At 58.0% G+C, this 25,614-nt stretch overlaps 1 protein-coding gene across 1 annotated transcript in view; it reads right to left on the bottom strand.

Moving 5' to 3' along the window:
• Positions 1–327: 327 nt before the first annotated feature.
• ZC3H7B (zinc finger CCCH-type containing 7B) overlaps positions 328–25,614 on the bottom strand; it is a 58,810-nt gene continuing 33,523 nt past the window's right edge. The window contains exons 6-23 of the mRNA XM_039236044.1: positions 25,443–25,523; positions 24,547–24,603; positions 21,082–21,124; positions 20,400–20,593; positions 19,269–19,590; positions 18,254–18,312; positions 17,350–17,449; positions 15,770–15,931; positions 13,383–13,588; positions 12,295–12,395; positions 11,183–11,364; positions 8,424–8,509; positions 4,799–4,932; positions 4,527–4,632; positions 4,278–4,386; positions 3,887–4,020; positions 3,590–3,753; positions 328–3,217 (exon numbers count right to left, since the gene is read on the bottom strand). Coding sequence (XP_039091975.1) covers positions 2,971–3,217; positions 3,590–3,753; positions 3,887–4,020; positions 4,278–4,386; positions 4,527–4,632; positions 4,799–4,932; positions 8,424–8,509; positions 11,183–11,364; positions 12,295–12,395; positions 13,383–13,588; positions 15,770–15,931; positions 17,350–17,449; positions 18,254–18,312; positions 19,269–19,590; positions 20,400–20,593; positions 21,082–21,124; positions 24,547–24,603; positions 25,443–25,523 — 2,487 coding nt within the window. The 3' untranslated portion in view covers positions 328–2,970. The remainder of the gene's footprint in view (positions 3,218–3,589; positions 3,754–3,886; positions 4,021–4,277; positions 4,387–4,526; positions 4,633–4,798; positions 4,933–8,423; positions 8,510–11,182; positions 11,365–12,294; positions 12,396–13,382; positions 13,589–15,769; positions 15,932–17,349; positions 17,450–18,253; positions 18,313–19,268; positions 19,591–20,399; positions 20,594–21,081; positions 21,125–24,546; positions 24,604–25,442; positions 25,524–25,614) is intronic.

The following is a 25,614-nucleotide window of genomic DNA, read 5'->3' as shown; positions in this document are numbered from 1 at the left end:
CTGTGAGCAGGCAGGCTGCAGGAGAGCCGGTGAAGGGTGGCTGCCGGGGCCTCTCGTACACAGCACAGCTTGTCCCTGCTAGCCGGGGCGCTGCCTCAGCTGGGGTCAGCTGGGTTGCTCTGTTTACACAGGGACACAGACCTTCTGCCCCTCACCCCTTGGAATGTCTGCCTTTGAGCATGCCCGGCACCAGGCAGCTCTGCCATGTGTACAGAGCAGCCCAGGCCCCTGGGCACAAGTTCCAGGCAGGGAGGAACAGGAGCGACAGGGGTTGGGGACAGAGGTCAAAGGGCACGTGTTTATTTCCTAGAACAAAGGCTAAGAGAATCAAGTTTCTTTCATTTTATTTTAAGAAGGACAAAAATTGTTATTAAAACATCTACATTATTATCAAGATACTAGACCTTATGAATATTTAATATTAAAGTGTGGTATTCTTAAATTTTTAATACACAGACATTTTAAAAGGACCATTAAATTGATTACTGCCCAGCTGAGAAATGCAGCGTCCCTCCTTCGCCCTGCCCCAAAGGGATACTCACATCGGGGGCGCCTGCCCCCCGCCCCCCATCACCATGTTTGAAGTCTTGTCCCTGCCTGCTGGCAGCAGGCACAGGCCTATGATTCAACTCTCCAAGCCTCCCAGTCAGGGTCACGATGGAAATAATCACCCTCATCCTTCAAAGTGTACTCCTGTCTCCTGGCCCCCCACCCCGGCCCTCTTCCCAACCCTGTGGGGGATCCAGCTTCGGCCAGGCCAGGGAGCCCCAGATCCCAGCGGCCCCTGGATGGGAAACAGGTTGAAGAAGAAAAATCTGGACACTAATCCTGTTCTTCTGGGCAGGAAACAAACACCAATCATTTTCTTTCCTGGAGCGCCACTGCTCTCTCCTGGCAAGGCTGGAGTGGTCTGGAAATGGCCCAGGCAAGGCCACCCCTGCCCTTGCTGCGAAATCACCTCCAACCCATGGCTCCAAGTCCCTGAATCTGAAAAATCCCTCTTAATTACACACCTGGATGGCTGCATTTTCTGGCCAAATTCTTTATCTTTAGCCCTCATTAGAAGTGATTCCTTGGATACCACACACATATATAATATTATATAGAGCGATATATTTAATACCTGTGTATATATGCATCACGGGGGCAACATATATACACACTAAAAACGAGGCTGGTGACGACAGACTGCAACACCACGGATCAGGGAAAACAAGTGTCATCGACATTCACAGCCACGGCCCCCACCTCGGGTGTGGTCTCTCCTCCCCTCCAGGCACGCCACCAGCCTGCCGGCCTCCTGGCCTGCTGGGGGAAGGGGGCAGGGAGAGGAAAGGTTGCATGCCACGATTACTGGGAAAGGCTGGGCAGTGACGGCAAGAGGAACAGGGTTCTCTGTGCCCGGGGTGCCCATAATCACATCATTGCTCACTATTGATCCTTGCTCGAGGAGAAATGAGGGGGATTCCATTCTCTCTGTCTCACCCCCCCACCCCTGACTCCAGCTGTGGTCCCCGGTTCCTTCCGGGGGGGGCCCCACTTCTTGTGCCAACAGTGTGGGGCGTTCTGGAATGTCTCAGGAACCAGGGGAGGCCGGGTCTGCCCACAGGGGGTGGGATGGAGAGGAGGGGGTGCACGCAGACAGGTCAGACGAGAGGCATGGGAAAGGGCTTGGTGGATGGAGGCAGGGGTTGGGGGTCAGCTGAGGTCCCAGGCAGCTGGTGGGGCCGGGAATCAGGGAGGGTGGGGACAGACAGGCGTGACCGTATGTCTGGGTCCGGGGAGAAAGGGAAGAGGGCCATGCTGGGTCCTCAAGAAAGAGGAGCTGTGTCCCATCCTAGAGTGGCCCATGGCACTCATCTCCCTTCTCTCCACATTCCCTGACCCCACCCTTCCCCTTCTGCCCAGTACATCACACAGGAGCTGAGCCCACGGGTGCCCTGCCTGTCACCACCGCCCCGAGCTGGCGTGGCAAGTAACTTGCTGCTACAGTCCCTACGACCATCCTCAGGAGGGGACAGTCCCTCTACAGGGTGCTGACACGGCCAACCCCCTGAGCCTCCCTTCCTTAGCCAACAGGTGCCACTGCCTGGGGCCCCCGTAGCACACTGATTCAGAGACGGTCATATCCCTGCCAAGAGCCTGGAGGCTCCAGCAAACAACTGGCCCTGAGCCTTTGGACGAGTTTGCCTCCTGGCTCTACCTTGTGCCATGGGGGGGAGACCCTGAGCAGATCACCCCTCCCTCCCAGGCCTTAGTCTTCCTATCTGCAATATGGGGGCTTGAGCTGAGTCATCTCCGAGGGCTCTTAGGACCTAAAGTCTACGTTTGGTGGCCCACGAGGGAGGAGAGCTGGGCTGGTGTCCTGACTGGAGAGGCTCTGGAGATCAGCTAGCCCGGCCCCTCCCACTCTTCCAACCAGAGGGGAAACTGAGGCCCCAGAGGGCAAGCGACCAGTATTGTGTTCCCAGCTCCACCCCGGGGCTGAATTTTAAAGCTAATTGGGGCCTCCAGCCCTCGGTTGTGTACTGATCTGCCCCTAGGGAGGTGGGGGTGAGGTGAGGTTGGGGCAAGGAAAAGGATCTTCCTGCTGCAGATTCAAGTGGGGACCCCAGGCTCCCCAGCCCTGAGCTTTGGGCCCCCTTTAGGAGCAGACAAAAGTTAAAGCTGGAGGCTGAAGCTGGAGGGGTCAGCCAGGCCCCTCCCTCCCCAACCAGGAGGGCCGGGGGTGGAGGCGTCTGCTGCAGGGCGAGGACCCTGGGGCCGCTCAGGGCTGCAGCAGGGCTGCAGCGCGTGCACCTGGGTATGCACACAGGTGGTGGGGGCGGAGAGGACGGACGGGGCCCCAGGGGGCCGGGGGCTGCCTGACGAGGGCGGCCCCCCACCCCCAGCCCTGGCCCTCCTACCAGGCCCTCTGTCCCCACCCCCGCCCCCTGACCCCAGGACTTCACCCGAGGCCCAGAACTGGCCCTACTCCCCAGCGACAGCGGCGGCAGCGGGGGCTTCTGGGGCGGCACCGGTGGTGTTCCCATCGTCTTGCAGCAAGAAGTTGTATTTGCCGAAGTCGTCGTCCCGTGGGCACAGAAGCATATCCTTGCGGGCCTTGGCCAGCTTCTGCTTCAGCACCTCGCGCCGGTCCAGCCACTCGGTGAGCTCTTCCTGCCCGTGAGCGCAGCGGCACTTGTCCCCATCTGGGCAGGCCTTGCCCTTCTGGAGCCTGCGGGCGGCGGGAGGCTCACTGCCCAAGCCCGAGCCCTTCCCACCTCGGGCTGCGGACCTTGGGCTGGCTGCTCTCCCCTCCCCGCCCCCCCCCCCATCCAAGACAAGCCTCTCCCTGGGCAGCCTCGGTCCCGGTGAAAGCTGGCCCGTCCGGCCTTCTCGAGGACCTGCCTCAGGGCCTCAGGCAGGGGTCTGGCAGTTCTGAGCCCCCCTCGTCCCTCCCCATCCTGCTCCCCCTGCTCCTCACATCCAGGAGCGGCGGCTTCCGGACACCACCCTCTCTGCGCGATGGTTCCAGACCACAGGCTCATCTCAGGCCCCCCCGCAGCCCTCCACACGCGCCCCGCGGCCCTGCCCCCCCCGGGAGCACCTGTCGCAGAGCCGGAACTCGCCCATGGGGAAGCGGTAGGCCCAGCCGCTGGCGTCGCTGTCGGATGTGAAGACCTTCTCCTTGTGCTTCTCGGACTGGATGTGCTGCTGCCACTGCTTCTTGCTGTTGCTGTTCTTGCCGCAGAGCCAGCAATGGTAGCCCATCTGGGAACACAGCCGCTGTGGGTGCCCGTTCCTCGCCCCTCTGCCTGGACTGCTTCCCCGAGGGCGCTGCGCCCGCCCCACACCCTCCCAGGTCCGGCTCAGACCTGGGCCCGCGCACGCGTGAGGGCGTTACCATGATGTCGGCGTAGTCTGTGGGCATCTGGATCTGCTTCTCCCCTTCCCGAGAACTGATTGGGGTCCCTTCCCCTGGCTTCCCTGGGTTGTGTTTCTTCAGCCACATGTCATAGGTCTGCTGCATGTCCAGGACTGGTGGGAAATGGAGGCCAGAGTGCTCGTGAGAGAGGATTCTTCGTCCATTCTTCCCACGACACCCCCTGGACTCGGGAGCTGGGGGCGTCCCAGGCCTTGCTGTCGGGCGGGGGCGGTCTGGGGGGGCGGGGCAGGAGGAGGGCCTGGGTGGCAAAGGAGACAGCAGGTGTTCTTGGGCCGACTGATGACTTGGGGTGTCTGGCAATGAAGGGACACTGGGCCAGGCCCCCATCCTGCCCAGTCTTCCCACTCACTCTTGTTCTCCTTCATGAACGTCCACATGTCCCTCTCCTCCGGGCTGTGTGCGAACGAGCAGTTCCCCACGTACTGGCACTTGCGGCCGTTCTGCGCGTGGATGCAGAGCTGCAGGGTGGGCATGGGGAGAGCCTGCTGAGCCCCGCTGGACTGCATTATAGCCCCAGCCGGCAGGCAAGCCTTGCGGCGGCCGCTCACCCCCACGTCTGAGATCCGACACCACCCTGCACCCCACTGCTAGCGCTCACATCGTATTGCTGTGGGAAGTTGCGAATGGATGGCAGCGGCCTCACTGACACCCATTTCCTCTTGGCCTTTGACATCACCAGAAGGACCCGCCGCTCCTTGGTCCAGCTGTAGGACAGAGCAGGGGGGGTGGGGTGGGGGAAGATGGTTGGGGAGAGCTCAGGGCAGAGCCTCAGGCTGTGTGACTTCCACAGAGAGTCCCCGCCTCTTTACTCACGGAGCTTGGGTGGGCTCCCCTCCCACCCCCCCAGCCCCTGTGTGGTGCCTGGCTCACCAATGTCGGGCCTTGGCACTGCAGTACTTGAGGTCTTTGTCAGGCTCCACCACTTGCCCATTCCTCCAGCACTGGCCACACACAAACTTCATCTGCAGGTCGAAGGTGCTGGGCCCATGTGTCCGAGGGGCACCCTGTTGGGGACAGGGGATGGTGAATCCACAGGGACCAGGGCTGAGACCTGGGGTCTGTCACACAGGTGGCCTCCGGCAGTGTTAGGGCCACCCAGAGCCTTAGAATGAGCCAGCCCGTGACCACGTACCAGAGGGAAGTAACCTCTCCACCCCAGGGCGCATGGCCTCTCAGGGTGGGAGCTGGGCCTGGGACAGGGCTCCGGACTCCAGACTGAACACTCTGCCCTATCCAGCTGGTCCTGGTGGATCTGCTCTTTGCAGCTGCTGGCATTTCCCTGAGCGTGGGGCATGCTTTTGCACATGCTGTTCCCTCTGCCTGGAATGGCCTTCCTTTTTACTTCATCAGCCTTAATCTGGAAACTTTCAAACCTCAGCTCATCCACCACGCCTTCCCTGGAGCTCTCCTAAGTGGCAGCTCCCATCCTCAGAGCTCCCACAGCACCTGAACCACCTCGTGCTGATCAGCTCATCTAGTTACAAGGCTGGGCCTGTGGGCAGCAGGGCCCAGTGGGAAGCCATTTGCACAGGAGCCTGGTGGTGGTGCCACAGACTTCTGGGCAGCCCTGGGTTCCCCACCGTGTTCTCTCCCCATCCTCTGCTCCAGCCCTTCCTTTGCAGGTAGGAGGGCCTGGTCTTCGCGCCTGGAATGGGGGCAGGGGGAGAGGTGTAGGAAGTGGCCACCGGCCTTGTCTCCCGCCACTTTGAAGCCCCTCACCAAGCTATATTGGCTAACCTACGGATTATCCCGTCACCTTGAGCCTCCCTGTCTCCCTGGAGCCTTAGATGTGGGGTTGCCCCTCCAGGCTGGAGGGTACATGTCCCCTACCATGGGAGTACTCTGTGTCCCTGGCACTACCTAGCTCAGAACCTCTGAGCAGGAAAGGGCTCTGTCCACATGTGTGACCTGAGTCCTGGCTTGGTGCTGGGAGGCTCGCAGCCTGGCTCGGCGCCAGGACAACTGACCTGTCCTCTCGGTCACGAGGCCGAGGCACACGGTCGTAGCTGGGGCATGGCCTGTGCTAGAGTGGGCAGGAGGTTCTCCATGTTACTACTGATTTCTATGTGTTCCACTGGATTCTCCCAGAAGTCTGAGGGGACCCATTTCACAGGTGGGGTAAGTGGGGACTGCTTTAACAAACAGCCACACCAGCTCACTGGGCTTCCCTTTCCACGACAGCACAGCCTCACGAGCTGCTTGCTGCAGCCCAGGGTGGGTAGGTGAGTTCATTCCCACTCGACTGAACAGAAGCAGAGACTCAGGGAGGTTACTAATCCCCCCACAGGTACGTGGCCTGAGGACAGGGACCCGGCGAGAGGCGGGTGTTCATGCTTCTTTGTGGGCTGGCACAGCTATGCGGCATGGGCACCGGGCCACAGCAGCTCCCACCCTGGCATCTCGTTCTCGGCCTTACAGTGCTATTGGGCCTGCAATCTGATGGCAGCCACACAGCACGCCTCATGCCCTGGTCACGGCCAGGCCTGGCATGGGAGCCCTGCTCCGGAGCCAGGCCCAAGGGTGGCATCCTGGGGGGCAGGGTGGTGCCCCTGGCAGCGAGAGGGGGTTGAAGCCGGTCATGGCACCCTTGGGCAGCCAGGCCTGTCCCCATTCCTGGGGACCCTGGCAGCAGCCCTGAGTAGGAAGAAGGTAGAGGTGGTGAGGACTCCGAGTTCTCTCAGAAGATAACACTGCAGGTCCAACCTAAGCCCCTCACTGCTTCCCAGCCGGGATCCTGGCCAGGAGCAAAAAATAAACCACATGGCAGGGAGGGGGAGGGGAAAAGAGGATTGCACAGGAAGGGGTGGAGGAGGGGAGAAGCCAGGTAGAGGGGAGAGGAATAAAAAGGATCAGAAAGAAGGGCTAGGGAGAGAGGGGAGTCCCAAGTGGGCCAGGCAGCCCCATCGACCAGCCTGCCCTGCTCCCTGGCTCACTGCCACACCCACACTGGCGTCAGGAGGGGCCAGGGGCCCAGCCCTTTCCTAAGTTGACCGGTGGGCACACCTGGCTGGGGCGGGGGGGTTATCCCTCATGTGTAGATGGCATGGGGGCCTCACCTCACACTATCTCTGGGGCTGGAGACCACCCCTTCTGTCCCCACTGTCATGTATGGCTATAATGACCCCAGCTCTTGGGGAACATATGAGGATCGGGATGGCAGACCTGGTGCAGAGTGGGGACTCAGCAAGCCACAGCTTGGTCAGCTGCTGTGACCCTCACACCCACCCTGGGAGACGGCAGGTAGGATCATGACCCCATTATATGGGTGAGGAATCCTCAGGGGTGGCGGGAATGGTGTACGATTGCGGGGGAGCCGAGTGGGCACAGGATGAGATGTCAGAGAACTAGGCATTTACTCCGCTGAGTGTGCTCCTGGGTAAATCTCTGGCATGCCCTGAGCCTCAGTTTCCCCATCTACAACTGCCACAGTTCACTTCCTCAGGAGCAGGGTGAGGATCAAAAGGGATGGAAGATGATATATTCAGTGGGTAAAAGGTTTGAGGAATAACAGGATATTTCCCTGGTCTCAAGGAATCTCCCCCGAAGGTACTTCTTAATTACAAAGGGGGAAAAATGTAACTTCACAGGAAATAAACCTTTACAGTAGAGGCACCTTTAATCAAATGACCACCAGTAATGGGACAAACCGAGATGATGTGCCTCCTGATGAGCGAACTGAGAAGAACATCACCTCTGGGGTTTGAGGAACCATCAGATAATCGCAAATGGATGGGGCTTTTTTTTTTTAGTGCTTATTTATTTTGAGAGACAGAGAGGCAGAGAGAGAATCCCAAGTAAGCTCCAAGCTGTCAGCATAGAGCCTAACACGGGGATTGATCTCACGAACCGTGATATCACAACCTGAGCCGAATTCAGGAGTCGGACACTTAACCAACTGAGCCACCCGGGCGCCTCTGGGTGGACCTTTTATAAGACAGCCACTCTTCAAAACCATCAATGTCATACAAGACCAGAAAGACCAGGGGACTGTTCTAGATTAAAAGAGACTAGACAGCACAACAAATAAATGCAGTGTCAGTTGGGATCTGGGGACAATTCACAAAATCTGAATAAATAGGACATCATAATCTGAATAATCACACCAATGTTAGCTCTGTGTTGCGGATAACTGTACTGCGGTTATTATGTAAGGCAGTGTCCTTATTTTTAGGAAATACACACTGAAGTATTTGGGGATGATGAGGCATCATGTCTACAACGTACTCTCAAACGATTCAGAAAAAGGTATGTTATAATCATAGATAAGTGTCTCTGTGTGGCTGTACACATATACGCGGGACAAAGTGAGCGTGGAAGGTGGTAAAATGGTTAATGTTGGGGGACTCCGGAAAAGGGTATACGTGAATTCTTTGTACTATTCTTACCAATTTCTGGCAAGTCTGAAATTATGTTCAACTGAAGGAATGGGGAGTGGCCCTTGGGAGCCTGATCCCACCTCCCACCCCCACCCCCAGCGCCGATGCAGGGGCCTTACCAAGCTGCTGCTGGCCTTCCCTGCATGGGCCTCCATCTGCTGCCAGTATTTCTTGGATTCTTGGACAATGTCTTCATGGGTCATGCCTGTGGAGGGTGGGACCGGACGTGGGCATCCGTGAAGGAATGCAGTGAGGAGACAGGTAGGGGATCTCCAAGGTGCCCCACCCAGGCCCAGGCGTCCTATCCCCCAGGCAGGCCCTGCCACAGAAATCGTGGGGTACAGGCAGGGCACTCATCCTCTCTGGGCCTATTTGCTCATCTGCAGTTGGGAATGGAGGACCCGCTCAAAGCCCTCCCAGGGAGTAGGAGAGAAAATGCAGCCAAGAGTGGAAAATGCTAGAAAGATGCTGGCCCCGCAGCACGGCACAGTGGCTCTCCCGCCCTCATGCCAGTGTCCCTGTTTCTTGGGGCAGCTGCTCAGCACCCATCCTTGACCTCTACCTCCCTCAGCGGGCCTCAAGGCCTCACTCCTGCCTGGCAGCCTCTAGCCCATTGGCTCTTAGGGCTCCGTGCCTGGCCCAGCCTGGCTCCCTAGCTCACCGAGGGACCACTGCACGTCAGCAAAGGGGCACTCCCCGCCTGCTGTGGCCCAGACCCTCCCAATCTGACTGTTGACACCGAGCCCACCCTCTTGAGGTAGAGTGTGGAGCCTCTTCCGTGAGGCGCACTCTGCTCCCCTCACCTCCAGTCTCTTTCTAAGACTGATTTCCTTCCGACCCTGTCCTAGGCATCCTGCTCCGTGGTGGCTGCTTGTCACTGGGGGCTTATTCTGGGTCAGGCACTGTCCCTGACACCCATTTTCTTGCTGATGATTCCCAAATATGTATCTCCACCCCAGACCTCTCCAGTGAACTTCAGACTTCCACATCCAGCTGCCTGCTCAACATCTCCACTGGATGTCCAAGAGGTAGTTCAAACTCCCCACGTCCCACACTGAGCCCTGATGTGACCCCCCCACCCCCCAAACCTGCTCTCCTACAGCCTCTCCTCTGAGAACGTGGCAACCCCGTTCTTCCAGTTACTCTGGTCAAGAATCTTGCAGTTGACCTTGATGCCATCCTTGGTCTCATACTTCATATCTGGTCCATTGACAACTCTGGCTGGCTCCACCATCAACATATTCCCCAGAATCTGATCACTCCTTCCACCCTGCTGCTGTGACCCTGGCCTGAGCCACACCTTCCCTGGGCTCCCTCTGTCCGCCCTTACCCCTCTATTCTCCACCCAGTAGCCAGAGCGAGTTTTTAAAAATACTGATCAGATTCTATACCTCTACCCACTTAAACCCTCCAGACCCTGCACATCCTATTTAGTGTTTTGTTTTGTTTTTTTAAATTTATTTCTGAGAGAGAGACAGAGAGAGACACAGAGTGAGCAGGGGAGGGTCAGAGAGAGAGGGAGATACAAAATCTGAAGCAGGCTCCAGGCTCTGAGCTAGCTGTCAGCACAGAGCCCGACGTGGGGCTCGAACCCATGAACCGTGAGATCATGTCCCGAGCCGAAGTCGGACGCTTAACTGACTGAGCCACCCAGGCGCCCCTGCACGTCCTATTTAGAACAATCTTAACTCTATGTACGGCCTAGAGACATTTACACACGCGGGTCCCCACCTACTTCTAGGCCCTCCTCCCCCCATATGCTCAGCCTCTCTGCTCTCACACAGCCTTTCTGTACCAAGTCTGGCCTCAGGGCCTCCCTCCTTGCCATTCCCTCTGCCTGGCATGCTCCCCCTACCCTTCCTTGCTCAAATGCCACCCTCTTCAGAGAGGCTTTCTCCACCTTCTTATCCCAAATGCCCCAGCCTGAGAACTTCCCCATCCTATTGCTCTGCCTTACTTCACTCACAGCACTGAGCACATCTGAAATTACATAACCCTGGGGAGCCTGGGTGGCTCAGTCGGTTAAGCATCTGACTTGGGCTCAGGTCATGATCTCACGGTTTGTGGGTTCAAGCCCCGCACTGGGCTCTGTGCTGACCGCCAGCTCAGAGCCTGGAGCCTGCTTCGGATTCTTTGTCTCCCCCCCTCTCTGACCCTCCCCTGCTCAGGCTGCCTCTCTCTCAGAAATAAATTTAAAAAAAAAAAAAACCTTTTTGAAATTACATAACCCTATTTCATCAACTCTAAGAAGACATCAATTGTTAGATGTACCATTATTTTATGTTATAGCCCCAGAAATGCTAGTTAGACTACAACATGCAGTGGGGAGTGGTGGGGGGATATGTGCCTCCTAGAACAGATGGATACAGGATTTATTACCTACTTGTACTGCCTGCCTTGCCCTCGCTTACAGATATCAGATGTTCTCTGATAGCAAGGACCTCGAGTAGTTCTTGCTCGGGCCCCCGACACAGAGCAGGTGCACTCGTCATCCTATTAGATGAGTGAGTGAGTGAGTGAGTGAGTGGATATCTTTTCACCTCCTCAGCTCTGAGGTGGAGATGAGGATCGCCAGCTCACAGATGAGCAAACGGCGGCCCAGCCAGGGGGAAGTGACCTTGCTGGTGACCAACCAGGCAGCCCGGCTCTGCCTCCTCTCCCTTTCCCACGTGCGTTCCCCTGGCAATGCCTGGATAGGGGTCAACCCAGGAACTTCCAAGCCTGGAAGCTCCCCGAGAGCAAGCCTCTGCGTCCCCTGTGATGTCTGGGGGGCACCGGCTCCTGCAGAGGCACCCCCTCCCGCTAACCGCCCCTCCTGAACACGAGTCCCCCTGTGCCACCTGCCACGGGCCGGCCTGCCCCCGCGCAGCCCCCTCACCGGAGTACTGCTGCAGCAGCCAGACTTTGAGCTCGATGAAGCTGTGGGCGAAGTGGCAGCTGTCCTCTCGCAGGCAGCCATAGCGCACCTCATGGCGGCACACGTCGAACTGGAAGTGCTCCTGGAACTGGCGGATCTTGGAGTACTTGAGGGAGGTGGAGCGGACGATGTGCACCAGGCACCTGGCAGGCGGGGCGAGCACACAATGCAGTCCGCAGCCCCCAATACCGCCCCCCCCATTCCGGACAGGGCCCGTCTCCCCAGTGCCGGGCAAGCCTGCGGGGAGAGGCTTCTCCCTGGGTGCTCCTGCCCTATTAACTCATGTTCTAGAACATGCAGCACGGTAGGCAAGACGTGGGGTTCTTACACGGGGCTGTATGCTCCTCCCCTGGCCTCAAGTCAGGGCCAGCTCAAAGATGGAGCTGCCAGCAGAAGGGCACGGATGCCACCTGCTTACGAGGCTGGGAGAAGGGGCAGGTTCCCCAGCTCCATGCTCCAGAGCTGCTCCTGCAGCCAGAGGAACAATCATCGAGCGTCTCTTCTGGGACAGGAATTTAATTATGCTCACAGCAACCCTAGCAATTTTACAGGCAGGGGAACCGAGGGTCACACACAGGGTATAAAACAGGCTGGGATTTAGACCCAGGTTTGTCTGACCCCAGGGCCTGGGCTCTAGCATCCATGCTGGGGCGGAGCCAAGGGGAGTCAGAGGGAGCGAAGGTTGTTTGTTAGACCTGACCCAGCCCCTCCCACTCACTGTCCAATGCCAATGTCATGACAGAGGAGGGTACCAGATGGGAGTCAGAGGTGTGGCCTCCCACGGCCTCCTACAAGCCTGTTGCGTGAGCTACTTCCAAGCCTCCTCAGTACAACAGAGACTGTGTCTCCTCCCTCACAAGACTGAGGAGACCATTCAAATACCCATTGGAATATAGATCTCAATAAATGGGGTTTCCTCCTTTCCAGGTGGATGCTGGATCCGAGCTCTGAATTCTGCCCCTTGCCTGATGCCCTAGGTCCACCCTCTGGCCTCAGTGGCTCCCCAGGCACCTGAACTACCCCAGCCCTCCCTGTGCCTCTGTGCCCAGGCCCAGGCTGTGGGTCCCACTCACTTGTTGTTGTGGAAGCTGTGCTTCGCAGCCAGGTTGGAGCAGACAGACGGGGAGTCCTTGGTGCCTTTGCTGATAATCCGGGGCTTACTGTCAAAGCAGATCTGCCCGGGGAGGGGGCGGGCTGGGACCTGGCACAGCCACCCGGGAAGGGGCAGACTGGGTCCCTGCAAGCCCTGTCCTGAGTCAGGGGAGTGAGGAAGGGAAGCCCAGGCTCCATGGCCCCCATCTCTCTGGCTCTAGCTCACTGACAGCCTGGACTGTGGCTCTCTCTGGTCCCAATGCCCCAAATGCCTGAGGCAGAGGGTAACTCTAAGTCTCTGAGCCTGTTTCCTCAACTATAAACTGGGGTAACCACGCCTGATGCCCCATGGGTTCACTGGGAAGCTCAGAAAGGACATGACAGAATGGCAAGTGCTTTGTAGAGTGCACACAGCTGCCAGCTGGGAGCCGTGATTCCAGGCTGACGGCTCTGAAGGGAGCGGCCAGTCCACCTGCTCTCGGAGTTGGGGGGAGGGGCTGGCCATGCAACGGGTCGGGGCTGGGCTCAGCTGCACTAGCAGCCCGGATCCAGAGCTCTTGCTCCACAGACACGAGCCTGATGCTGTCGCTGCCCTCATCATGCTCTGATCGGGCGGGGGGGAAGCAGGGGGCCAGGGAGGGTACCACACAGGGACTCCGGGGACAGAGGACAGACAGCCTGGGCACAGGCAGGGGAGTGGGCAGGAAGGGGTCATGGGCATTGGAGTCGGCACAGCGAGACAAGGAGGTGTGGGGAGGATGGGTATCAAAAGCCCCTGGTGCGGAGCCTGGCCTTTGATGGTCAGAGGATGGAAAGAAGGGGTACGATTACCTTCCTGGCCTCAGTTCCAGCCTCCCCCAGCTGAGGGCGCTGGATAGGATCTGGGCTTTAGCATGCCAGGGTCCTAGGGGCCTTTCTGACAGTCCAAGGACCCACTGACTCTAAACTCAGGCCTCCCAAACCCACAGGCCCCAGGACGGACATTCTATGATGGAGTGCACCGGGGAGCCCCTCCCCCAGCCCCCTGCGCGCCATTGACCGTGGAGGTGGCAGGCGAGTGGGCGGGTACCTCACAGAGGAAAGTGAAGATGCCCTGGTGCTCCTTGAGGAGCTTGGCGATGGTGAGGCTGCCGCGCTTGACGCCCCCCAGCGGGTCAAAGAGCAGGTCACGGTTGAGGGTGCCCTTCCGCTCCTCTGTCCACACGTCGATCTCCTCCTGATGGTAGGCGAAGGTGCAGTTATCCCCGTACTTACAGTCCTGCTTGTTAATCATGTCTGCAAAGAGGCAACAGGACACACGTTCTGCCAGGCGGGACGGCGGCCCGCAGAGCCCCTGGGAACACGGGGGGGGGGGGGGGGGGAGGGGCTCATCACAGGACCGGGGAGGGGTCCAGCGGCAGAGCTGGGGGACGGTCCCTTCCCAGGCCAGGTCCCGTCTTTGCTCTACACCTGTGTTGGGGCGAGGACCATGCGGTCACCCCACTCCGCCGCCTCACGTGGGTCGGGCAGGGTGAAAGGCAGGACCAAGGGCCATCCTAGAGGAATACAGGCCTCGACACGAGGGTTGTTTTTTTCCCTATTATTCACCAGGAAAATACCATTGGTTACAGGCCAGGCAGACTTGGGCTGGGATTCCCTGTGATTCCCCAGTTGTCTGTCCCATGAACAGAGAACAACTGGGTTGTTGTGGGGATGAAGTGAAATAATAAATAAAACCCCTGGGGACCAGGGGCGCCTGGCTGGCTCAGGCGGTAGAGCATGTGACTCTTGATTTCGGGGCTGTGAGTCCAAGCCCCATGTTGGGTGTGGAGCCTACTTTAAAATAAAAAACAGAAAACCAAAAAGCTCTTGGGGACCAGGGGGCTGAGGGGCGGGGGTGCAGCAGGCTCACAGCCTGGAGTCCTGCCATTTCCCGGGGGTGGGAACGGGTTTCCTTCTTTTCTCTCCCCTGCTCGTGCTCTAAGCTTGCGCTGCCACATCCTTCTGCCAGGCTGCAGGCACGCAAGGACAAGGGAGCCGACGCGCGGGTGGCCACGGCGGGCTGCTCTGCGCTGGGGCCGGCTCTGCACCCAGCGGGGAGCCCTGCAGGGATGGCTTCCTAAGACTCGGGTGCCGCATAACCAAGGTCAAAGGAGCGTGCAAAGGAGTCAGGATTCGGTGTGTATTTGGGGGGCAGTTAGGGCAGACGGAGGGCTTGTGAGGCTCACAGAATTCGGACTTCACCCACACCAGCCAGGGGATAGCTGAGGCCTTCGAGCCCAGGAGTGACATGGTCTCGAGGTCCTGCTGGGGGGACAGCGAGCTGGTCCAGAAGGCCTGGGGCTCCTGCCATGAGCTGGGTCGGGGGACAAAGGTGAAGCCTCGCAAAGCCTCAGTTTCCTCATGTGGAGTTGTGAGGAGGCGTGATGGGACGCACTGAAGGGCGGCACGATAAAGCGCTCTGCAAGGTCGGGACTGCTGGTGCCTTGTAGACTGCGCCAAGACGCTCGGTTGGGCAACAGAAGACCCCAAATACGGTATGTGACAAATGTCCATTAAATACCGGCCAAATCCACATGAGCCAGAAGTGAAGACCATGACAACATAAGAAGCTTTAAAAGCGAATGTTATCCACTTTTGGTGGATAAAACTTAAACTTAAAACTGATACTGAAAGGGGCACCAGGGTGGTTCAGTCGGCTAAGCGTCTGACTTCGGCTCAGGTCATGATCTCACAGTTCGTGGGCTCAAGCCCCGTGTCGGGCTCTATGCTGACAGCTCAGAGCCTGGAGCCTGCTTTGGATTCTGCATCTTCCTCTCTCTGCTCCTCCTCTGCTTGTGCTCACTCTCTCTCTCAAAAATAAATAAACTTACAATAGATAACCAAATAAATAGGGGCCTCTGGGTGGCTCAGTCGGTTAAGTGACCGACATCGGCTCAGGTCATGATCTTGTGGTTTGTGGGTTCGAGCCCCATGTCGGACTCTGTGCTGACAGCTGGCTCAGAGCCTGGAGGCTGTTTCAGATTCTGGATCTCCCTCTCTCTCTGGTCCTCCCCTGCTGATGCTGTCTCTCTCTCAGAAATAAATAAAAACATTTAAAAAAATGAAAAACAAACAAATAAATAAAAGCTATTATTAATCAAGCCCTTTACTACGTGCCAGTCTTAAATGCTTTCCATGAATTCTCTCCACATCTCTCCAGCAGCCCTTTGCGACCCTGCAGAAGTGACAGTGACTACTCTCTGCGAACTGCCCAACCTTCACACTCAGTAGAGGCTCTAGCTCAAATGGAACATCCGGAATGTTCCTCCCTGTCTGTGGAGGTGTCAGGGTGGGGACCTAGAGGCTCACTCTGGTGTGGGATTCGCCCTCGGTGAATGGCCACCTGTCTACCCGTGACGAAGGGCAGAGCTCCAGTTGGGCATGAGAGGAGCCAGGCCCTGACCATGCTGCCTGCCCCTGCCGCAGCCCACCCACCTTTGCACAGGTAGTAGGAGCCCACAAAGCTGGTCTTGGTGGGCCGGGGCCGGATTCGCTTCCAGGTCTGGTCCTCGGAGCTCCGGAGCCGGCCAAGCAGGATGTCCCGCTTGCACTTGTGCTCGAGGCCCTCCCGGTAGGTATAGTCACCCGCCCTGGGGCCTGTGGGTACACATGGACAGAGATGGACTTCAGATGTAGAGCTGAAGGGTGACAGCGGATGGGCCCAAGCCGTGGGAACGGGACTCCGGCCTAAAAACCGACCTCCTTCCCCTGGGCTTCCTGCCATTTCCTGCCACACCCTTCCTGGCCACATGCTCCCTGGAGGCAGGGTGAGGGGAGGCCCCCTCCGAGGCACCCAGCCCCCTTCCTGACCCTCCAGTGGGCCAGACATTTCAGTGTTTCCCTAGAAGGAATTGTGAAGACAGTACCTGGCAGAGAGCAGGCCCGCTCCTTTCTCGTCCTGCCCAGAATGGCACTGCCCGGATTCACCCTCCCCCGCCCTGCTGCCGCCAAGTCTTCTGACCCAGGCCCTCCTCTCCCCTGACAGTGAGGAAACAGCCCTTGTGGGGACCAGCACCAGGTGCATAGCAGTTCACGGGGTGTTTGTCAGCTTCCCCAGCACCAGGGCAGCGGGCGTATGGACTGGGGAGGCAGTCCAAGGTCCATGTGAGGAAGAATTTCACCGCTGGCATAGCCATCCAACAAGATGGCGCTCTGCTCCCCGCCCCCACAAGTTCCTGGGAGCTTTGGTGGGGTGACTCTCATGGGTGACATGTATGTGCCAGAGGGATGAAGGGGTAGGTCTTGCAGTAGGCAAATGACAGCAACTAGACAACCTCTAAGGTCCTGTTAACCCTAATACCCCTTAGATGGAGAATTCTAGACTGTTAAGACTTTTAAGTCTGGCATCCTGAGAGGGCATCATGTGAAAACTTCAGGAATTCTGGAAAATGAATCTTAGACTAGAATTCTGAGATCCCAGGTGGGCTGGAAATGGTCTCCCGGCTCAGGCATCTATTCCAAACTGCTTCTGTAGCCTCCCTTGACTTTGGAGCTGGGGATCTAAGAACCATATTTCCCAGACTCCTTTTGCCACCTGGGCTGCAGGCAAGGTTTGCATTCACCCAGGGAGATGCACTCACGTGAGAAGCGGACCTAGAGGTGGAGGTGGAGTGAGGTGTGCAGGGGCCAGTGTGCTCCGACAGCAGCCGGCCAGCCTCACCTCCGTGGGCAGGCACCAGCCTCCAGGCTGTGGGCGGCCGTGATACAGGCCAGAGGGTCCAGGAGCCCCCAGTTGCTGTGTGGGAGCGGCACAACCCGGCTCTGCTCCTCAGCTTGTGGAAGGGCAGCCTAGAGGCCAGTGGAGCCCCCAGTTTCCACTCCTCCAGCTCTTCCAGAAGTTTTGAAAGCCCCAAACTCCCATGTTCTATATCATCCTCTCCCCCTGCCCCACCTGCTTGAAATACCCAAGGGGCTTCTGTTTTCCTGCGCTTCTGACAGGTATGCTAGGGTTCTGTCATTTTGGGAGGTGACACTCTCGAGGTTCCCAGAGTCTTGGGGCAGGGGGGTGACATTACCTGTTTTAGGGTAGCAGAGTTGACAGGCCTGCTTGAACTCGTGGGTGGCAGCCAAGGGGTTCTTGATGAGCAAGGCGGTGTTGGGCATGGAGGGCTCTGGCTGGGATGGGAGTAGTGTGACCATCTTAGGCAATGGACCAGGGCCAGAGCCACCAGAGCCAGCCTGGGCACCAGAGGCCGGGGGGCTCCGTGACCAATCCCCCCATCCCACCCAAGAGGAGAACTGTAGCCCAGTCCCTTCTTATTTCTCCTACCCTCTCGGCCAAGGAATCCCTTGTAACATGACCCAAGAATCTATAACTTAGGGATTGGACCAGCCTAGTGGGGGTACATGGGTGACCATGATCTTGGCCCCGAATCTTCCTTTGAGCAAAAGCCCAACATGAAAGTAGAGAAAGAGGAAATGCCCAACTGGGGCCTGTGCACATACCCTCCCCACTTCTAGCCTCTATCTCCCAAGACCCCAACGCATCAGCAGATGGGGAAGGAGGGTTAGCTTACTTCCCCAGGGCCACACAGCTAGTGTCTAGGCCAAGGCCGAGTGCAGAGCACAGGCTGCCTGACATCTACTCAAGTGTCTCTGAAACTCAGAAGCTGAGTCCTGAGAACAGGGGCGTGACTAACCCTGGAGAAGCTACTTAACCCCTCTGAGCCCCAACATCCTCTTCTGTTGGACAAGGGTTGGGCCCTGCCCTCAACTCACCCTCCCAGCAGGCGGCTTAGTCCCGGAGGGCTAGGAAGACACCATCTCTGGCCCATCTATTCTGAGGGCGCCTCTCCTTGGGAGATGCAGCGCCCCATCTTATGCAGGAGGCTCACCCCCACTCTGGAGCCCACAACCACTTCCCTGCCACTGCTGGGAGGGCCCAAGGCGCCTGGTCGCGGATCTGCGCCAAGTACTTACCGAGGGGGCTGGTTTCTGAGTACCACTTGGGGGACGATGGTCCTGGGACTTGGTTTCCTCTGGGCAAGAAAACACAGGGGTCACCTGTTCTGCTCTGAAGGGCAGGAGAAGCCCTCTGAGGACTTTGTAGGCATTTCTAACTTGTAGAAACCACCCAGGCCACACACCCTCTCCTATTCTTGCAGATCTCCCGACTCTACCCTCAAGGCCACTGCCCAGGGACAGAGAAGTGTCCCAGCCTGAGCATGTCTATCCTGCGCTTACCTGCTGCGGCACCCACTGCCCCTGGGAGAAAGCCCAAGCTCTCATCTTGGCTCAAAGGTCCTCTAATACTACCCTCAGGTCTTCAAGGCCCCCACCCCTCCTCATCTCTGGTTGACTACTCTGTCGGCCGGTCCATCCACCAGGCAGGCCTGGATCATACTGTTCTTTTAAGACCTTCTCCTGTAAGACCTCACTCAGCCATTACCACCTCCAGAAAGTCTCCTTTGATCCCAGAGCTGCATGAAGCACATCTGTGCCCCTGCAGCCTCCTGAATCCCCAAGCCATAGCCCCCTGGGCTAGGCCCAACTGTTGGAAAGCTGGTCCAGCAAGGGCCCAGACAGGTCTGCTTCCTTTCTGCGTCCCTGGCACCCAGCTCAGAGTGGTGATGAAGGAGCTTGCGGGCTCGCACCCCTTCCCCCAGCCTCAGGATTATCCCCACGGAATCCTACCAGCCTGGCAACCCCAGGGCCCCAGAAGTCTGGGCAGGGAGCACCGTACTGCAAGTCTGGAGTCCTGGACTATCCCAGCTGTGCTGTTTGATCTTGAACAAGACACCCAACCCCTCTGGCCTCAGCCCCACACTGTGCTGAGCACTGCAGCAACTCAGAGGCCATGGCTCTAGACCACCAATGGGGTGAGAGGGCCTGGGCTTTGGCTGAATAGAGCCATAATCCCGACTCAGAGACGAGATGTGGTGGCACTTTGAGAAGGGTCAAGGGAGTGGGGGTGAAGTGCTCGCCCAGGCCTCACCCACAAAGGAGTTGGGCTTGTCCAGGGAGCCACGGGTCGACCCAAAGCTGTCGAGTGCATCCAACCGGGTATCTGAGTACGGCAGCAGGTCGAGGGAGTCCAGTGCAGAGCCTGGGGGGTCGAGGGCATCCAGCACAGAGGCGGCCAGCTTCTTGGAGGGGTCCATGACGAGGCCAAAGGAGGCAGGGGGCAGTGGACTGGAGACGGGGATGGACCCACCCACTACAGGTGGCAGCAGTGGGGTCCCACCGGGGAACACAGGTATCAGCTGGGGCAACTCGCTGGGCACGCCGCTGCCAGGCAGGCCTCCCTGGACCAGGGACTGTGAGGCGGGGAACAGAAGAAGGGGTTGGAGGACAACTTGACCTCCCAGGCCTGGGCAGAGTCAGGCGCTGTGGGGCCCAGGCAAGCTGATTCCTCTGAGCCTCTGCCCAGACCCATCCCACAATTGGAGCCAGGGGTCTTTATGGTCCCTCTGGTTGCGCATTCTAAATTTTTAAAAAATGTTTTATTTATGGGGCGCCTGGGTGGCTTAGTCGGTTAAGTGTCCGACTTTCGCTTAGGTCGTGATCTCGCGGTTCGTGGGTTCGGGCCCCGCGTCGGGCTCTGTGCTGACTGCTGGCTCAGAGCCTGGAGCCTGTTTTAGTCTGTGACTCCCTCTCTCTCTGACCCTCCCCTGCTCATGCTGTCTCTCTCTCTCCTAGAAATAAATAAAAAAAAAACTTAAAAAAAAAATTTTTTAAAAATGTTTTATTTATTTTTGAGAGAAAGAGAGAGACAGCGTGAGCAGGGGAGGGTCAGAGAGAGAGGGAGACACAGAATCTGAAACAGGCTCCAGGCTCTGAGCTGTCAGCATGGAGCCCAACGCAGGGCTCGAACCCATGAACCGCGAGATCATGACCTGAGCCGAAGTTGGACACTCAACCGACTGAGCCACCCAGGCGCCCCTGGTTGTGCATTTAGAGCTTCAAGTTTGTACCCCAGGCAGGTCCCTTTCCCTCCTCAGGCCTCAGTTTCCCCAACTGTGACTTGGGGATGGGACCCTCCCTCCACCCCTTGTAGGACAGGCAATGAAGGTACTGGGGTCCTGGGTGGGGGAGGGATCAGAAGAAAGGCGGCAGCACAGCTCACCAGTGAGTCCAGGAGGGTGTCCAGCTCCGGACCAAAGACATCCCCATCGGAGAAGTCGTCCAGGCTCTCAGTGCCAGGGAGGGCCCTGCTGCTGCTGTCCAGGGGGGCCAGCAGGTCCAGAACGTGAGGGAACAGGGGCATCGTGGGGGTAGATGGGAGGGGGGCCGGCGAGCCTCGCAGGTCCACGTAGCAGTCTGTGGATGGGAGAGTGGGCTCAGTAGCTGCAGGGGGTCCTGCTTGGTGGGGGATGGGGGCGTGGGGTGGTGTCCCAGGGCCCTAGGTTCTCCTCCAACCCCATCCCCCCTTCCCCTGGCTCCTATCAGGAGCCCTGTCTGTCCCAGCCACCTGACCCCATGGCTGGAGGCTCAGTCGCAGTGAAGGAAGGCCTCTGCAGAACAGGAGAGGGTCCTTCAGTCCTGCAGGAGCTGGCCAGTGGGCCTGGCCCAGTGCCTGAGTAGCGTACTTCTCGGCTAAGCAATGCCCTCTCTAATGGACATTTTTTAAATGTGACCCTTCCTGGAAGCCAGCGAGGAAGAGAAGGGGACTCTCAACTGGGGGAGGGGCGGGCCTGGAGTGGAGGACACAGACCAGTGTTACTCTACCGGTAAGTACCGGGCTGGGAGGGGCTGAGCATTCGCTGGGGTCCCATCTCCACCCTGTCCCCTCAAATCAGGGACACTACCTGTTTCGATGTCATCTATGGACCCCAATCCATTGGAAGTTCCCTGTGGAGAGGAAGGACACAGAGGGTCAGGCAGACAGGGGCTGGGAAGGCCATGGTGCCCACCCGACCCCCACCTCAGTGGTATTGTTGGTATATATTTTTTAAGTTTACTTATTTTTGAGACAGAGAGACAAGACAGAACATAAGTGAGGGAGGGGCAGAGAGAGAGGGAGACACAGAAACTGAAGCAGGCTCCAGGCTCTGAGCTATCAGCACAGAGCCCCATACAGGACTCGAACTCAGCACAGAGCCCAATACTGGACTCGAACTCACGAACCAGGAGATCATGGCCTGAGGTGAAGTGAGATACTTAACTGACTGAGCCACCCAGGCGCCCTGGTATTTTTTTTTTTTTTTTAAGTAGGCTTCACACCCAGTGCAGAACCCAACGTGGGGCTTGAACTCACAACCCTGAGATCAAGACTGAGATAAATCAACCCTGACTGAGATAAAGAGTTGGACGCTCAGCTGACTGAGCCACACAGTGGCCCTGACTATTGCTGGGATTAAGCACAGGGCTGGACAGGCAAGAGTCCGGAGACAGGAGGCAGACAAGCCTCACATCTGCCCTTTGCCGGAGCAGAGCCCTAGGGGGAAAAGATATGACCTCTGAGCCTCGGTTTCCTTACCCATCACAGCATAGGGTCCATACCCTGGGGTGGGTGGCTAGGGTTTTACTGAGCCCTCCTACCCCGGTGCCCTGCGTGGATAGTCTGCAGCTCTAAGACAAAAGTGCCACTCCCTGAATCACCAGTGTCCCTCCCCCAGTTACAGCCCCAGGCCCAGTGAGCCTGGGTGGGAGTCCACTGCCACTCGGGGACCTGCTGTTGGAGGGAAAGCTGGGCCTGAGCTTGCTCTGTGGCCTTGCCAAGTGCCCCATGCTCTCTGGGCCTCCTCCTTTATCTGTGGAGGAAGGATAATACAGTCCCCACCTTCTAGGACAGTTATAAGTTTGAAATCACTTGACATTTGCATAGAACTTAGAGCAGCACTGGACACACAACAAGTGCTTTCTGTGTCTGTCAGGAGCCTGGCCTGGGGGCTCTGGGTGTTTTCGCCCACCAGCCTCCACATTCTGTCCCCGCAGACTTGCCTGCCGCGTCTCCCCTGCCTGGTGTCCCCATGTGGCTGTGGCCTGAGTCATTCCTTGAGCCTGGCACATCCTCCCCTTCCCCGGCGGGGCCCCTGGGTGACCCCACGATCTCTGTGCACCCAGCGAGGGGAGCCGGAGGACCAGGGCCTCACTGCCAGCCATCCGGCCCCATGGATCCGCAGTGGCGACAACAGCCACGAGATTTACCCAGGGCCCTGCCTCGCGCCAGGCCGGGCCCGCGCCTTACAGCCAGTCGAGTTTGGGCCTTGGTCCTCCCCCCGCACGGAGGGGACATCGGTCCAGGGACGCTGCCACTCCCGCGTCAGACGGGCTGCTGACTCGGGGGCCCGCCCTGACCCCAGCCCAGGGCACCTGCACAGAACCCTTCCTTCTTGTGCCCTGGAGCCCGGCCCTGGCACGGCAACGATGTGACGTTCAGTGTCCCGGGGGGGTTGGCTGCACAAACCAAGGCTGCCACGTGGGGTCACAGCTGCTGCTCCCATAGGAAGCAGGAGGTGGGGAAAGAGGTGCCAGAGGAACGTCTCTAGGGATGGCTGTGCGTCCCCTGCTTGGGGCTGTCCACGGCTCGCCGGGCCCCTGCCAGCCACACGCCGGCCACCCACCCCAGCCCGTCTTGCTAGGCTCATCTCTCCCTGCCCCTCCCTGCTAGGGACACTCACACGTAGCAACAAGGTTTACGGAGCGCCTCCTCCTTGGCGAGCCTTGTGTCGGTGGCTATCACAGAACAGTAGGCCTTAGCAGCTCTCCCAGAGGCGGAGCGGCCACCTCAGACAAGGGGCCGCAAGACCCAAGCTAAGACACAGGCCAGGCCACACAGCCCCGCCTCTTCCGAACTAGAACTAGTCTTGTGGCCGAGGGTGAAGCCCTCATGAATGGGATTAGTGTCCTTATAGAAGAGACACCAGAGATCTCCCTTCCCCCTTCTGCCATGTGAGGTTACAGCTAGAAGGTGCCATCTGTGAATCAGGAAGTGCGTCCTCACCAGAGACCGAATTTGCCAGCACCTTGATCTTGGACTCCCCAGTCTCCAAAACTGTAAGAAATGAATTTCTGTTGTTTAAAAGCCACGTGGTCCAAGGCATGTTGTGAGAGCAAAATACTGTAACTTTTTTTTCTTTTTTTTTGAGCAGCCAGCATGTGCCAGGCCCAATAATTTCTGGTTACGACCCACGAGGAGGGCTATCCAGGCAGATCCACATCGGCCTCCCTTGGCACCTGGGAGTCCAGTCCCCAAGGGCAAGGAGGTGCCTAAGTCAGCTATGCTCCGGCCCCCAGCCCAGAGCCAAGAAGGGGTTCCCGGTGAGTTTGCTGAGTGAATGAAAACCCTGAATGCTAAGAAGGCAGCTGCTGCTTTGCTGTGTGATGTTGGCCAAGTCCCTTCCTCACTCTGTGCCTCAGTCTCCCCTTACATACAACAAGGAGGCAGGACACCAGCCTCCGTCAGCACTCTTAGAGCTTGTCTTCCAAAAAGCCTCGAAGGCTACTGAGCATGTGCGGTGAGCAGTGGGGGAGTCCAGTGTGTGTGCTGGCCCCTGGCACCACCCCTAGGGTGAGCCAGGTTTGATGGGGTGGTACAAGGGTCTTGGCCCCGAGGGTGGGGACATCCCAAACCTAGGATAATGCTGTAGTTTCAGCAGTTACCGCTCCTCAGAGCTCCCTTGGGTGCCATACTCCCCAGGGTATGCTCCCTTGTTCTGGCCGAGGGACAACATCCCCATTTCAGAGATCCAAAAACTGAGGCTCAGAGATGACGGTTCTGCTCAAGACCACAGCCTGCATGCTGGGCTCTTCTCGATGAGAGTCCCAGGTGTGCGCTCTGCCCCCCACTTCTGTGCATCTCCCCAGCAGTGGCTGGGGCAGGGGTATCAGGAAGGGTCTCAGTGGGGGGTGTATACTTGAGTGGGGCCTTGAAAATGAGAAGGCAGAGAAAGCAGGGTATGGAAGAGGGGAGACATTTGAGACCCAGAGGCCCAGATGCAGAAAGGCCAGTGAGGAGGAAAACGCTGGCAAAGGAAGGGTGGGGGTGAGGCTTCCCTGCCCATAGCGGCCACGGCCTATCCCCACACTTTGCCCCGGTGGTCATGGGAGGCCTCTCTTAAGAGGCGGAGGTGCTGTGCCTCCCAGAGGTGCTTGAGTCTGGTGCAGGCCCAGGCTATCAGCCAGGTGCCTGGCTCACGTCGGATTGAACCCAACCCTTCAGTCTAATGGCCCTGGACCCACTGCTGGGGTTGTGACACCATGACATCCATGGTGGATGAACCAAGATTGGTTGATACTGGGGGCAGGAGGGATCCCGGCCCCGATCCTACCTGATCCGCCAGGCCAGCCGCAGTGCCGTTACTGAGCAGAGAAAATGTTTCCAATTCCTGCAGGGATTAGAGAGGTGGGAAGAGATGAAGGTTCTAGAAAGATGCTCAGGGTCCCATCAGCTAGGGCAGCACAGGGGCACCAACACAGGCAGCTGGGGTCCACAGTGCCCTAAGGCTCCTTGCCCCTAGGCCTGTCGCAGGTCACCTGTTCTCTCTCTGGGGCAAATTTATATGTTTTCTTCCTGTAACTGTGACCTGGGCAGAGGACAGATCTCCACAAACACGCCCCTACTGTGCGCCAGGCGCCACATCAAACATTCTTTAATTTTGATGATTTGCCCAGGAACCCACTGAAATGGGCATCATTATCTCCATGGTCCAGATGTAGAAACCACAGGGGAGAAAGAGCTAACTTGCTCAAGGTCACAGCGGACTCCAGAGCCATTACCCTCTCCTAGATGCAGCCTCCTGGCATATGGTAGGTGCCAAATGAATGCATGTGGCTCTGAAAGAGCCAAATAGATACCAATGCCTCAAATCTGCATCATACAGAGGTTATTTGAGAACATAAGGGTGAAAAGACACGAGTGTCATCTTAGGCCATCTCTGGGCTGCTTAAGTCGGCCAGGGCAGGGGAGGGAGGAGGTTTCAGCAGCTGGCATCTAAGGTGAATTGGAAGCTTTGGCTGTTCTCTCCTTTTCCAAAGGTTCTGGAAGTCAGTCCAGGGCTTTCAGCCAACAGAGAGGGTAGATCACCTGTTATTATCACCCTGTTATTATTCCCTGTCCTGCCTGGACCTGGGCCCCCTCACCCACTTCTACCCAAAGGTGCCTGGTCTCCCTTCAGACCTTCCCATCTCCACCCCTGCTGACCCCCAGCACCCAGAGCCCACCTACCTGGGGCCTCTTATACGCTTTCCGAACTCGCAGCCCGAGCTTCTGAGCCAGCTCCTGACCAAGCTGAGTTACACTTTCATCCTGGAACAGCAAGACATGGGGCAGAGCGGGTTAGTCTGCCCTAGCTCCCAGAGCTGTGCTCCAGAGACCTTGAACAGCACTGCAGGGAAGG

This window comes from Hyaena hyaena, unplaced genomic scaffold, assembly GCF_003009895.1.
Source record: "Hyaena hyaena isolate Hyena2069 unplaced genomic scaffold, ASM300989v1 scaffold_4, whole genome shotgun sequence".
NCBI classification, from domain to species: Eukaryota; Metazoa; Chordata; class Mammalia; order Carnivora; family Hyaenidae; genus Hyaena; species Hyaena hyaena.
Note: the sequence above shows the minus strand (reverse complement) of the source record. Positions and strands in the feature narration are given on the sequence as shown.